This window comes from Chlamydotis macqueenii, chromosome 12, assembly GCF_036417535.1.
Source record: "Chlamydotis macqueenii isolate bChlMac1 chromosome 12, bChlMac1.mat, whole genome shotgun sequence".
Lineage (NCBI taxonomy): Eukaryota > Metazoa > Chordata > Aves > Otidiformes > Otididae > Chlamydotis > Chlamydotis macqueenii.
The window spans coordinates 7,629,389-7,644,798 of NC_141567.1; the positions used below are offsets into that span (position 1 = coordinate 7,629,389).

The 15,410-nt window shown below is 42.9% G+C and overlaps 1 protein-coding gene across 1 annotated transcript in view; it reads left to right on the plus strand.

Annotated features, from left to right (window-relative positions):
* The window catches only part of AGBL1 (AGBL carboxypeptidase 1), a gene marked incomplete at its 5' end in the record, with an annotated part of 274,352 nt that overhangs the window by 20,784 nt on the left and 238,158 nt on the right, over positions 1–15,410 (plus strand). The window contains one exon of the mRNA XM_086757539.1: positions 12,460–12,497. Coding sequence (XP_086613665.1) covers positions 12,460–12,497 — 38 coding nt within the window. The remainder of the gene's footprint in view (positions 1–12,459; positions 12,498–15,410) is intronic.

Below are 15,410 nucleotides of genomic sequence, written 5' to 3' on the forward strand. Positions count from 1 at the left end.
CTTAGCAACAGCCTTTCCGTGCTAGGATTCCCTGTCCGATGGCACTGTTGGAGCTGCACCAGCTGTAGCAGCAGCGAGGTAGCTGATTTTAGCAATTACAGGGACAACACAACTGACTCATTTCCAGTGGACATGAGAGTCCTCCAAAGTATCTTTCAAACTCTTTTGGGTACTTACTCAACAGTGATTATAGAGAATAAAAGAGAAATCTTAAATATGAGAGTATTTACCAAGTGCAGGTGAAATGAGCTTTGTTAGGGAGAGAAGGTTCTGTAGCAGCAGTGCTACAGATGCAGCCCAGGTCTCTGGCTTCCTCACGCTGGCAGGGCTCTTCTCGGTCACTTTATCTGCAGGGTGATACTTGGAATGGCAGCAATGCTGGTAAAATCTGAAAATAAACCCAGAGTTGAGCTGCTCTGGGATGTGTTCAGAGACAGGGCTTGGAACACAAAGAGGAGAATCTGAAAACTCGAGGAAGTGGCTGGTGAGGAAGAACAGGGCTACTGGCTCCCAATATGGCTGCAGCTGTGGGACTGGGGATGGAAACTCTCCCTGAAGTGTAAACTTTGGAGAGGTCATGGCTCCGAGACTGAGCTTTTACCGTTAGCCTTCCGCAACAGCCAGACTGTTGCAGAAGGAAAAAAGAAAATAATCCCATCTCTTTGGGACACCTACTCTGAGGGTTTGTTTCCTCTGCTGTGTTAAATGGGTATAGCTTGGGCTGTGTGTGGACCATTGGACATACATTGCAGTGGCACAACAGCTCTCCCTGTCTACTCAAAAGCTTCATTTCCTTCTTGGTTTTTTTTGTTGTTGTTGTTTTAAATTGCACTTATGTATTGGTGTTTATTCCAACTTTCACCACCTTCTACACTTTTCTGTGTAGAAAAAAAGGCACATGGAAGAACTGTTCTGGTAATGCTAATCATATTTACTGTGCTTCTTAATTATTTATCCCTGTTGCTTCGTTCTTATATCTATAGCTCAAGTTCTGCAAGCCTTTGCTTTGGTATGGTCTGTTTTCAAATCCCAGAGTTTGGCTTGATGATATGAGATGGAAGCTTTCCAATGAAAGGAGAAAGGGGAAAAAAAGTATACTAACTTCTATTACTTAAGCTTCTGCAAATTACTGTTTCAAAAAGCCCCTGTAGTTATGCCAGTGTGACACTGGAGATTTCAAACAGCAAATAGGATGAGAATTTGACCCAGTCTTTGCTGCATTTTGGCTTGTTGCTGACTTTTTCTTTCTTCTAAATCCTCTAGTTAAATGTTGTGAAGAACAAGACTAGCACTAAGATGTGACCAGATTATTGCTTAATAAGGAATTATACAGATGTAACTGAAAAAATTCCCTAGTCTGCGGTTGGCTGGATCAGCCACAACAGCCAGACGCTGGCTTTCGACCAGCCTTGCAAGCTCTGTGATGCTGCAGTGACCCATGTTGCACTCAAGGCTTGTGCATGCTGCCTGCTCTCCAGTCTCCTTGCTTGTAGATGCAGTGATGAAACCTGAGTCTGTGCTTTGGCTGCCCCTGGTAGTACAGTCTTCCCACCTGTCATCCCAAAGTCTTACTGCATCCTGCATGTTGAATCTCAGCCACCAGCTAAGTTGAAGGCAACATGGGTGACCTAACAGACAGTGCTATTTCTCTGACTCTTGGGAATACAACTAAACATACTTCTGTCTTTCTCAGGACCTTGATCTATGGTGTTTCCACTGCATCTTATATAGCCCGTTGTTGGTCTTTGACACGCTAAATATCTCAGGGTACTGTGCTTGCAGAGAGCCTCATCTCTGACCAAAGCCTGTAGGTTGCCATTCCTACAGTAAGGTGCTCTACTTCAGTCCTGCCTGAGCTGCAGGGATGGGAACAGGCCAAGGACAAACTCATGGCAGGTGTTGGAGTGATGGTGCACCTGCTGCTGTGTTTGAGGCTGTGGCCTTTTGTGATGGTGGCTCAGCCTCCTTGCACAGACAGCTTCTGCAGCAGATGCATCCTCATTTGCAACATCTAGCCCATTTAGTTTGAGCCTGATCACGTGTCCTCAGATGACACCTCTGTCTTTCCCATCACAGCTCCAGAAAGCTGCTGCAGGGCAGTGTGAAAGCTGTTCGGTTTCCACACCTTGGATCTTTTTCCTAAGAGATGTATCTCTGTGTGTACACTACACAATACGACAGCATCCCCATTTCTCCCTTGCACCTGTCAAGTGAGACAAACCACAGAAAGGCAGGAGGAGGCGAATAGCAAGATGGGTTTTTTCTGCTAAACCTTTCTCGAAAATCTCAGGCAAGTTAATAAGCTTTCCTCCCTGCTCTGCAATTGCAGCATCTATTTTCCCAAAGACTTACTGTACTTGCCTGTGGCAAAGCGAGTCAATACTGTGTGTTTCTAGCAGTGTTCTACATGTGTTTTGCAGTTCTCTGCTTTGACAACACACAGTGGGTAAAACTGGCATTTCTTTTGCATACAAGACACACTTGAGAAATTTCTTATTGATGTTGGTGCTGACTGGAGGGACTTGGGTCAGTGAGGACTGAGTTTTCTGAATGAGTGTCCAGATTTTCAGTGATACTTAGCTGTGTGAGGATGAAAGGGGATGTAACCATAATGGAAAGCCTCTTGGCAGGTGAAAGACCGAACTCAAACAGTTAAGCAGTTCTGAGTTTAGTGTACAAATAACTTTGAAAAATCCTGCTGAGTGCTAGCTGCCTGTTTAGACACAAAAATGCCATTTAAATTCAGGTCAAGATGCAGAATGTGAATCTGTAAGAATGTTTCTTTGTGTTTCTCAAGCATATTTATGCATTGTTCTAAATTTGAGACTGATTTAATAGTACCAGTTAAGATGGGTATTGTGTACACACACGGCTTACAAACATACTCCAGTATTTCCAAGTGTGTTTGTATTCAGCAGCGTTAGTTAGGACCATCAAAGTGTAACATGCCTAATTCACAGTAAATTCAGTGCTGAAGGGCTAAGTTATGTATGTGAGGGAACACAATCATCGGAAGAGATTAAAAGTGAGGGTAGCTGGAAAACAGGAGAAAATTGATGACAGCTTCTACATATTTTCTTCAGTACATTTTGTTAAAATTCCGCTTGCACATGAGCTTTTCAGTCAGCTCTAACTCTGACCACCGTCCTTTGGGGTTTAGGTAAGAGCAATATGCAGAAACTGCCTAACCTGTGTGACAAGGGACACGATACTCACCTACTTGGGAAGCACATGGAGACTGATAAATGGGAAGTGCTGTGTGCAAGAAGATTAATTGGCTTCAGTGTCTCTTTCCACTTGCTCCCTACTGCAAATGTGGATGTGGCACTGTGTGCTGTAAGTGCTGTGGCTGATGCATAAAGAGCTGCGCACACATTCAAACCCTGGCCTTTGTACTGCAGGGAGATTAACTGTACGCTCACCCCTAGGCAGAACTGAGCAGGGCTATAGGGTTAGGTTATGACATTATTGCCAGTTCACACCCACCAAAGTTGCATCTTGTCGTGCAGCACGGGGAGAATGATTCTAGCAGCTATGCTTGCATGAAGCAGCTTCTTGCTCTGGCATATTCAAAGAAACTCTGCAAGCCAACTCTCTTCCCTAGAGGTTTTAAGCTTTAAGTTTCCTTTGGCTGGACTTTATGGATGTGCTTCATCTGAATAGGGCCAGAGGGGGAAGTGAAGTGCCATATAAAATCAATCTGATGGATCTATTTCTAGAACCTTGTAATATGGAAACAGCACCATTAGATTAAAAAGAACACACACAGTTTTTCATCTTGTGTTCAATATCAGTCTTTCCTTCTTTTATTCTGAAGCATCTGAATTTGGCTTAAAGAAAAGCCTGCCAAACAAGTCAGCCTTGTTTCTTGGTAGAGATCACAGAAGATGGTGCTTTCTCAGTCTTTCAGCTTCACATTTCATGCTATTTTCAAGTTTCTTAAACCATACACATTATTTTAAAATCTGTTTCCCTGAAAGATGTTTATTTCTTTGGTTAAAAAGACCAACCAAACAAAAACCCCAAACAAAACAAACCTCAAAATCCTAAGCAGTGAAACTACAGGAATGGCTGAAATGAGGACTCAAATTTCCCATCCATCACGGCAGCCTGGTTACAGGCAGCAAAGGTTGTTATTGCAAACCCTGCTGCTTTACAGCTCAAGAGCATCTTTTATTACAAAGTGCTTTTTAAAGATGATGTACCCTGAGATTACTGCTGCCTTAGAGATGGTTTGTGCTAACCAGTAGTCAGGGAGAACTACAGCTCTTAGCCTTGATTACTCGAAACCAGCCTTCCTCTTGTGCTCTCAAACAGCTCTAGGCACTAGAATGACATGTTATATACCTCACTACCCAGCCGTTGGTAACACAAGCTGCCCTTGGATATCTCATTGCCAGTAATTGATAGCATCCATAAAATAAAAATCTTGGAGTTGTTTGCAGGCAAAATAGTGTGAGTGCAGGCTCATTTTCTGGTGTCACAAAGCCCTGGGTAACCCCAAGCTCTGCCTTCTCTTTTATAGTTCACAATCACCCTCCTCTGGCAAAGCACCTGTGACTCTATTTCCCTTAATGAGGACAGAAGTCACAGTTGCCCTGCTGAGATTTGAGCCTAGGGTTCCTGGGTATGTCACCAACCAGCACCCTTTGTCTTCATCTGTGCAGCAAGCAGGGTTTGCCAGGTGCATGGATTGTGTCCCTCTCCCTGCCCTTGCTCTGGGTGTACACACAGCATTGGGAAAAGTTTGAGGCAGAAGGATCCAGCAGTGAGTAGAATGGGGCTGGGTCTCTCCTCCACACACCGAGCACCTCCCTCACCATGAGCACGATGGGCATGTCAATCCCTGGGTTCTCCAGAGCGAAAGCTGCTGGGCATGATGAACTGATAAGCTATGAATAAATTGTCAATGAAGGAAAGAGTCAGACCACTGGGCTCTTTCTCACTAGTAGCTTGATTGGAAGGCAGCTCTCTGGAGAAGGGAGAGGTATTTAACCTTCTTTACTGACGTGCTTTAGTTGTGTACAAGATGTTTCGTAGGGCTGTGCTGGTGCTTGTAGCAGATGTGGCCTCAATGAGTATCCTTGCCGCTCCTCTTCATCAATCAAGGATAGCATCAAGCCCCTTTCTCAGTCTCCCTACATGTGTCCCTTGGGTGAAAGAGCTGGATTCTCACACTGTCAGCCTGAAACTGCCTGGGTGATGAATCTGTGAAGAATCCTGTCTGGTTGTGATCCTTCCAGCCCCTTCATCTTGATGTGAATGACAAGCTGTCACAGCCTGCCTCAGCCATATTGGTGACATCTGACCCTGGAGAGGGAGTTGACAGGAATGGGAAATCTTCTGAGATAGGGCTTCTGCCTGAGGAAGCAGTGCCAGCTCTGCACCGTGCTGTGAGAAATGCCTGGGCATTTTTTTTTTTTTTGGCAAGGATTTAAATGTATTTTGTGCACCTTGTTCTTCTTTGTTACTACTTTGAAGCTAATTTAATTTAGAGCTGTAAATAGGTTGAATTTTTAGGATACAGCTGTCTCTCCTTCTGTACTTGTTGTAGATGAGAGAAAGTAGGATACTTGTAAGGATGCCTGGAGGATAACCCTGGAGTGACTCTTCTTCCTGGGAGGCAGAGATGAAAGAGACAAAGGCTATAACTTCTCACTGATTTTAGCCTAACAATCTCCAGAGCAGGCAGAGATGTTTGGAAGATGCTACAGTGAAGGCTTTGAGCTGAACCTTGGAGCTGAGACATGCTTATTGTTTTGGTCATGAGAGCAAGGGAGGACCTTACACTGGGGCTTCTGCTTCACAACTATAACTTCTCTACAAGGAGCAGCATGTCTTTTGGAGCGCACATTGACTTCAGCTTACCAAAATGCAAGATAGGGGAAGATTCGCTCCTGGAACTGTTCTAGGGTTAAAAAGCAGGGAATCTTCGCTCCTTTTGCTGTTAAGTCTTGCTGGCTATTAGCATTGGCTTTGGCACCTGCACACACTTTTTTTTTTTGTCACAACCCTCTCTCCTCTTAGAGTTAATAGCTGTAAAATCTTTCAAGATAGGGAGGAAATGCTGTTCAATATGCATTTAATTTCTGTGCATTTTGTCAATTTGCTCTCTAATTCTATTGAATAAAATGAATTGTATCACAGAGAATAGGTTCCATGGAAGATGTGTATCTGTTTTAAAGACAATGTGTGCTTTTCCAGGAAAAAATAAAAGCTGGTCATTGGGATTGAAGTAACCATTAGAAAAGGAGTGTGTGATTTTTATTTCCTTTCCTTCAGCATTACACTGAATGCACATCTGTGCACAACAGCTGGATCTCCAAACTCCACCTGTTGGCAGTGTGTGGGACATTGCAGACTGAGCAGGCTTTGCCTTTAGCACAAGTTTTAATGCCTAGCTAACAAGCTGGAATTAAAGTGGACGTGATGATGGGTGTTTTTGTGTAAGTCCTAGACCAGCAGTGCTGCGAAAATGCCAGCAGCGTAAGCAGATTTTGCCCACCCATATTTCCAAGACTTGTGAAGCTGCTGGTTTTAAGCCTTTTAAAACAAAACAAATCACCGTGCAAGTGCCTGTGCATTGAAAATCTGCATTTCTGAGCCACAAGGGAAATGCCTATGCAGGCTCAGACGACATCTACCTTCTGGTAGGAGTTATAAAGCACCTATTGCCGTGGTGCCTACATGTTGTTTCTAAATGTCTTTCAGTTGTCCAATGTGAAATTGTCTTTTGAGTGAGTTGCTCTGTGACTGTATAAACTCTGGTAGTCAGGTATGAGTCCCAGGGGTTAGAGGCAAAATGCAGCCAGACAATATGTAGAGTCAAGGGCATGCAATTCCTCCCAGAGACCGGGGCTGTCGAAGCTTAGAGCCTTTAAACCTGTGAGCTGTAATGCACTGAGCCCTCAGCCAGGGTTCCCATTCTGCTAGATACTGTATGAGTATGTGTTGTGTGGTCCCTGCCCCGTGCTGCTGGTGATACAAAAAACATGCCAGCAACAAGTGAGTATACTGTGAAATGGCAGGGTGAAGGGCCGAAGGAGGGAGCATGGGCTGAACTGATGCAGGTTGCCAGGCAGGGGCAGAACCTTTTCTCATGTTTCTATAAAAATAGTGCTTTACATCTTTATTATCCAGGTGCGATTGCCTTTAGGAATTAGATCAGGCATCAAGTTGAAGAGGTATTTAAAGAAGTACCGAGTCATTAGCTTTCATTCAATAATTTAAAGAGGATGTTTCGTGTTTAAGCATGTAAAAGGTACAATCTTGCAGGAGAAGGAAGGCTGGTTAAACTAGTTGGGGGCTGATTTGCAGAGCCCTTTTGGATTATTTCTTTGTTCAGGCTTTGGTTTCTCTGCTGTCCCCTGTCCACAGTTCCAAGCTAGTCCTGAACAGGTGGATACCAATGTCAATGTGTCCTGTGAGTACTTCAAAATCCTTTCATGTATTCCACCATGCATCTATTCCATAGTGAGGTTGTTCAAGAGTCTTTTTCTTTTTTTTTTCTTTTTTTTTCTTAATACTGGGATGGAACAGAAATAATTTATTCAAGAGACAGGAACAGAGGTGCAGCGTTGTCCATCATACTGCCCAGCACTACAACCTCTGAGCCAAGATCAGAGCAGAGAAGAAAACCGAAGAGATCCTGGCTTTTGGTCTCCTCTGTCTGCAGTGATTTCCAGCTGATGTTGTCCTGGTAGCTCAAATCTGAAAGGGTGACCTAGACATCGATTCCTTTGTCTATGCTTTTTAGCAGCCTGGTTTTTACCGGCTAATCCAATTGTTCTTTGGCTTGGGAAGCGGCGTTTTTCTTTGTTGTTACTTCTGGTTCCTAAGCACAGGGTCTGGAAGTTGTGCTTGTCTCTCTGTCTGCTAGTTGTACTCCTGCCCTGATAGCCAAGCTGCTGACTTGGAAACGCTTCAAAGATTTCCATTCTTCAGTGTGGCTGTCTCAACTGCTACTACAGGGAGTTTTTAATGTTTTCTGATTACAGAGCAGCATTTATTATTATGCCTTTTAAGACAGGGTAATTTTATTTATACATTTTTTTTTAAAATATATAAATGAGTCTCCTTTGAGATACACTGCGATTGACAAAACCGCTAAGATTTTACTAACGTATTACCACAAAGAACAGAAAATCAGAGGAAGGCATCTGGACAGGTTTGGCAGGTCTTTTAATGTTTTCTTTTTTTCTTCTCATTCCTTCTCAAGACAAATGTGGAGTTCTGCACTGGGCACGCTATCAAATTCTCTGGTCTAGCATATGGCTCATCAAGTCATCTTTCTTGTGCTCTTAAACTTTTCCTCCTGTTCCCATCTTCCCCCCGCCCCATCCCTGTTCTCATGCACCATTTATTATCTCCTTTCTGTCGTCCTCTCCCAGGCTTACTCATCTCATATCTTCTGATGCCAGAAAAGATGCTGTTGGTTTGCCATATGGTGTTAGGAGGTGCTGATATTATCACAAACACCAGTTGCCTGGCTTGCTATATGCCTATTGACGCATCCGTCAGCTTACTGCTGTTCTGGGTGAAAGTCCACTCTGCAATCTCTTCTATGACTTCTTGTTTTATGTTTCCCATAGGGTGTTTTGTATGTTTGAATTTGTTCGGCATCAAAGATAGGTAATGTTCTGGGGATACTTGCTGACAGCTGACATAAAATCAGCGTTGTAATTTACACTTTAACTCCAAGTTTAAAACAAATGCAGGAGGGTAATACTTTGTGGTGTAGGTGTGAACTCCTTTCATAGGATAATTGTGGATGCAAAGAGTTTGCATGAGTTCAAAAGTGCCTAGCAAATATATGGAAGGAAAATAAACAAAAAGCTAAAAAGCCTCCCAAAGGCACCACTGCTAGCTTATGAAGGCTCTGGACTGAGAATTGCTAGTGTCTCAGTCTGTTCTGGAAGTTCTAGGGCTGCATTTTTGCTGTGGTCTTATACTCTTCCCTTGGCCACTTTTGGCCACAGGATACCGGACTATTTGGAATTTCAGCTTAAGCTGGTGCAGCTGCTCTTTTCTAGCCTGGCTTAGAATTTGCATTTAGAATACCTGTTTCTCATTTTACTTCCATTTTATCTATGATTAAAAGGTAGGGATATAGGACTATAGTCATTCCTGGGTCACTTTTTTTTTGACTCTTTCCTCGTTGGCAATTGAGCCGAACAGTCCCTTTATAAGCAATTCAGGCTCTCTTTTCAAAGTCATTAGGTTGTTCATCCCACTGCTGCCAAGAGGATGTTTCAGAGCTTCATTTTCCAGTGCTTAAAAACCATCCTTTAATTTCTAGTTGAAATTTATTCATGACCATTTTATATCCATTTGTCGTTGTGCCAGCTTTGTTCTTTAGCTTAAGCAGCTCTCTGCCTTCCCCAGTGTTTATTTCTCCCCTACCCAGTGTGTCCATGGAGAACAATCAAGTCACCTATTAACCATCGTTTTGCTAAGGTGACAAAACTGTGATCTTTAAGACTCCTCATGAGATACATCTCTGTTACTGTAATGATTTCCTTAGCACTTTTCTGCGTAGTTCCTTCTGAGTACTGCACAGAGCTGTTCAGGTGAAGCCTTGTATGAAAACTTTCGTGCTTTCCGTTCTCCGCTGGAAGCGGCTTTCCTGAGACCTGAACTGTCCTTTTCATGGTTGTGTCACCCTGCTGCGTCACATTTGTCCTCAGCCTCTAATGGGCTCCTATATTCAGGGCGTCCTTCTACTCATTTCCAAATTATGAGCCCCTGCTCATAAGCAATTCTTATTAAACTCTAAATGTGTTGCAACCTTGCACTTGGACTATTACATTTCATCACATTTCTATTGCTCAGAACTCAAGAACATCCTATTACTCCTGAAAGATATTCCAAATTCCCTGCTATTGGCAGCAGCTCCTGACTTCACATGGTCAGCAGATTTTGTTAGTACACTCTGACTTCTTGTGCCAAGGTCATTAATGAAAAGATAAAATAAGATCAGTCTCAAAACACCCCTGGGGACTTCCACGCATAACTTCCCTCCAGCCTAATAATTCCTCTTTCAGCACAACTCCTGCTGTTGCCTGTTTAACCAGTTCCTTCCTTGCAACTCTTACACTAATCCCCATGTTCTCCAGCTTGGCTAATAATTTCATGTGGCACCATATCAAATGCTTTACTGAAGTACAGATAAATTAGATCTACCACATTTCCCTTGTCTAGAAAAATCAGTTATTTTATCAAAGAAAGATATCAAGTTAGGCTGGCTTGGTCTACTCTTAGTAAGTCAATTTTATCCCTTAAACCTGTTTAACCTGTTTTGCAGTTTACCCTCATGTCTTTATTTTTTCTTTCAAAATTTCTTCTAAAGCAATACATGCTCTTGAGGTCAGTCTACTGGGTCTGCACCTGCTTATTGCTAACTGTAGAGTACTTGCTGTAGGATGTACAGAACACTCCACATTACCTATGCCAAAACCCTTGTGACAAATTGCAGTGTTTGAAGAGATGTGATGTACTTATTTGGCTCAGCTTTATTTTATTGCAGTACTGTGTACAGTCATGGACTGAGATTGAGGATGTGTCTAGGCTGGTAGCCTGAGATATGGGAAATCCAGCTAGCTGCAGCTGCAGGTCTGTACTGTTGCTTCAGAAGTAGGTAGTGATTGTGAAAATTTCTGATTCTGCTGAGTGGTGGTGCTGGGATCTGGGTGATACCACCTTTAATTTTTTTTTTTTTTTTCCAGGACATATTTGAATTTTACATCCCAAAGTACCGTCTGGATTTACTTACATCTTTATAATAGTCTTGGGTTTCTCCCAAGAAAACAAACAAAGCAGTTGCAAACCTGTTCGACCAGGTCTCATCAAAAGCACAAACAACTCTTATTCCTTGACTCAGAGCAGAGCAGCTCCCTCCAAGCCTGGAAAAGAGAAGTGATCAAGGGTGCTTAAGGCTGTTGAAGGATCAGCTATGTTATGGCTAGGGAGTGTTTAGGTGCTCTGGGGCAAATAGGACCTTAACTATCTGAGAACATGGTTTGGGAGATCTGAGGATGAATGAAGTTGTCTGTGTATACAATGTGGTTTACAGACAGTATTCCTTCCACCAGCTGAATGATTGCTCTTTAGGTGGAGTTAAAGAAGCAATGAGAGCATGGCTGTGGTTCCACTGGTGAGATTTTTAGCTACTGAATTCTTGCTCTGTCTGTATTTCTGTGCATTTCTTTTGCAGTTTGTTTACAATGCTGTTGTTGACCTCTAAGATTCATTATGAAAGAATTACATTAGAAAGAGATGTCAACCTAATATCAGCGAGAACCAGCTCTTGAATCTTTCTTAGTCTCCGCTGCTGTTAGGACACACAATGAACAGCAGCTTGATGACAAAAAATATTTATGTCTTGCTGCAGGATGATAATTGGCTCAGTATGGAAGTTAATATGATTTTATTTGGGGATTGGTTTGTAAAGAGATTACTTTTTAAGGAATCCTTGGGCATGGAGGTTTTTGTAGCTGTATTTATTTGATCAGCTGTGGGCACTTGAAACTTCACAGTGGTAAGCCAGGTTAGAACATGGATCTTCTTGCTCCAGCAGAACATGACCAGAAAATAAAAATATTCTGTGAGGCGGCTAGTGGGATGGAGATTATACCACATGAGGAAGAAACTGGCCTCCAGGTGGTGGGGAGCAAGGATGTCTCAGTTCAGCTTTTCAAGTTGCAAATGTTAGTGACCAGCTCCCATTCAAACTAGTGCTATGCTGACTCAGGCAAGCTGAGCTGGTTAACTGCACATCGACATGCTGCAGGAGGTCAACAGAAGTTTGTCTGTGTATGTCCCCCCTCTAGCTACTTACTCTCTGAGCTCCGTGGGACAAGCAGTCATACCAGAACTTCAGCGGCTTTCTTCCAAGTCCTGGTCTGAGTGGGGACTTTTACATGCCACTGCTATGCAAGACAGTGTCATAATTAAAAGAAATTAAATTTATTGTTCAGTTAAAGCTTGTGGGAGGAGGACAAGGGTGAATCCTGTTTTGGGAAAATGGAGAAGGGAGTGGAATTTGGCTGGAAATACTGACTTGGACGTCCCAGCTTGATGCAGAAATTATCTTCTACTGATGTAGATAGGACTGGTGTCTGAAGTAGGCATGTGCTGAGTCTTTGATACAAAGAAATAGCTCGGGGGGAGCAGTTTAAAGACTTTCTTCATTACTTTGGATATGTGGTGTTGCTTTAAATTTTATGGTCACTACAAATCAGTGTAACACCAAAGCTAGAGGGCTAATGGTCTTTTAGAATAACTGTCAGCTGCAGAGACTGGATCCTCTGCTGGTGTAAAACATTGCAGTTCTGTCAAAGTCCATCATAAGCTGCCAATCTAGACCAGCTGGGAAGCCTGGTTCAGAAGACTGAAGATGAAGGTTACAAAAATTATCGAAGAAATTGACACTATTTCTTCCTCTCTCTCTTCTTTCCCCAGGGCAGCCATTGAGGCTCTGGCAGCTTTGCTGAAATCAAGTAAGCTTTTTTTTTTCTTTCTTTGTATTCTTTCTGACTTTTCTTTCTATGCTGTGATGCTGGACAGAATGATGCTGTTGAATCTCATTCTCCTGTGGTAGTCCCTCTTCCCTCACTTCCAAAGAGCACTGCTTAGAAAAGCAAGGCAAAATGCCGTAGTTTCTCCTGTGTCTATGATTCTTGGAGCTTTATGGCTCTGTGGACACACAGCTCTATGGGACATGGTGATCTAGGTCCCAGGGAGCCAGACTAGACTCTTACTTTGAGTATTTAGGGAACAGTGGTTGTCCTGGGGTTTGGTACAGTGGAAGAAATGGAGAACCTCTCCAGCCAGTGACAAATGTTTATGGTTCTGGTCCAGCATCACTGGAGAGTGGGGTCACTGTCCTGTGGTGCTGCTGTACTATGTGCTTACCTGGTAACAATGATGCTGTTGGCAAAGACTTGGAAAACTTCTGTAGTCCAAAGGAGATGACCTTATTCTCTCTTGCAAGCTTGTCAGGTCTGATAATGTGCCAACAGGGCTGAGACCTAGCGATTACCAGCGTACAGCCCTGCTATGGCAGGCTGTGCTAAACGTCTGCACCAGCTGGCTGGGGGTGTTGAAGACCTTAACATGGGTTCTCAGTCACACCTTGCTGGCGTGACTGTTCCTGAAATGAACGTGTTACCCTTTTTTTTTGCCTTTATCCTATCTGAAAACACTCAGCTTTTTATTACCAGAGTTTAATAAAGCTTTGATTAAGAAAGAGTATTGTACTATTGCAGACAATCTACTCTACAATAAATCACAATGGCGTATTGTCCTTCTTTTTCTCTCTCTATTCTTCCCCTCCCCCTTCTCCTTTTCGTAGTATTAGGAATAAATGCATTTGTGAAAAATTGTAGCCCTGGAAGCAGTGCTTAAACGAGCACACTGCAATGGGATCATGTCTGAGTTGCATCAGATCAAGTGATGAATTCTGAAATAATACCTCACTATTAACCTTTCTGCCTAGATTTAAAGGTCACGTTATTGCAACAAGGAAAGACCACCTGGTTTGGCCACTAAATCTTAAGGAGGTTGTGGGCCTATGCCACAGCTGCTTGCAATACAAAAGCAAAATTAGCCTTCAGAGTAGAAAGAAATTTACAGAAAAGGCTGGAAAAGTGGAGCAAGAGCTGAAAGCTCATCTGGCAGCTTGAGCTTTTCTCCTACACTCCTGTTTTATGGGAAGTGAAATTGTGTTGTCCCAAGATATTTATAGAATAAATTTTTTACTTGGAGGCTTGTTCTTGGCCAAGAGATGAGGACAGTATATAGAAGTGGAGGACTAATTGCCACAGAAAGCTGCGAAATGTAGTTTCCTGGGGAGTTGTAAACACATCTTGTGAAAGTTGAAGGGGAATCTGAGGATGATCTAGGGAATCTAAAAGCATTGGATTCAGCTCCAGATTCTCCCAGCCCTTTTTCTCCTGGAGTGAAGTAAGTTTCTAAAGCCATTTACTCTTAGAAATTTTCTGTGTGACTCTTCTCAGCCAATTTAGGATTTAGGCTGTGAAGGCATCTTGGTTTTTCCTTTCACACTTTTTGTGCTTTAGGAAGTGCACAGAGGGTTTCCAGTACTGGAAGAACTCACTGATAATTCTGGTTGGTTGTTTCAGATGCTTTCACAGAAACTGCAAAAAATGAACTCCAATGAGAATTTAGTCTATTGAGCAAAGCAGTCAACACATTCTCACTCTGGCTGATCACTGTGATGTACAGATGAGGGTTCTCATGTTCATTTGTACTCTTGACCATTGCAAACAAGGCATTGCTTGGGAGAGATGTTTCTTCATTTTGAGACACCCTTCCCGGTTTGCTGTTGTGTATCCTTTTTTTCTTTATCATTCATGACTGAAAAGCATTGTTGCAGCAACACCAGCTACTGCTTCCATGGAAAAGTGATTTTAGGAAAACACACGGTCTGTTTTCAGCTGATGCTCTCTTAAGGCACTGGAACTGGGATTTGGGAAATGGTGCCAATGCTATGCAACCAAACAGAGCACCACAGCCCACAAGTCAGCCTGAACTGTGTTTTCTGATATTTTCTACAGTCTGACTGGTCAAGAATGTCTTTTAGTTTTCTCCTTGTCCTGTGACTCAGGAGATGAGAAGCTCCAGGCTTCTGGAGTAGACTGCTCTAGTTGCTGCATACAAATGAGCAGGCTGTGTCTTTTGGGAGGTGTGGGTCAGGACATGTGAAAAACAACTCTAGTTCTTCCAGAGCTAAATTCACACTGGATGGAAAAGACCTGAATTGTTTTTCATGATTGTGTCAGGACAGCTTTGTTTGTCACAGTTAACTTATTTATGCCCACGACCTTAGTGCCTTTGCATGGCACAGGGGTTCTTAGAAAGTTAAAAATCAAATCTAGTGAATGCTATAGCACTTGAAAATTGCTTGTGAAAACAAGGGTTAAACAGTACATGGCAAAGCACCCAGAAGCCCTTTAGCATCTTTTAGATGGGATACAAACTAAGTGGGAGGCAGGAATCTTGGAGTGTGCTACAGTACTGAATTGCTGGACTGATTCTCATGAGCTTTTTTTTGAGACTTGCAGTAAACCACTTGCTGGGAAATGGTGATGAGATTCAATTTTGCTGGCGGTGAAGGCTGTAAAATAGTCAGGATAAGAACACACCCATTCTTAAGGGTCTCCTTGTAGGGCTGTTGTATCCTTAAGTGCTTCAGCCCAAAGGGATCATGAGGGTTATGGTTATATATGGAGCTGTGTTGAAGGGAAAGTGTGCCTTCTGCTTTTGGCAGGGAGCTGCAATGGGAAAACACACAGTAGTTTTAAAAAGAGCAGGCAGATGGCAGTGTGTCTCCCTGATGGATTCAGAAACATCTGTCTTCAGCTTCTCAGGCTTCCATAAGCTCTACTTGA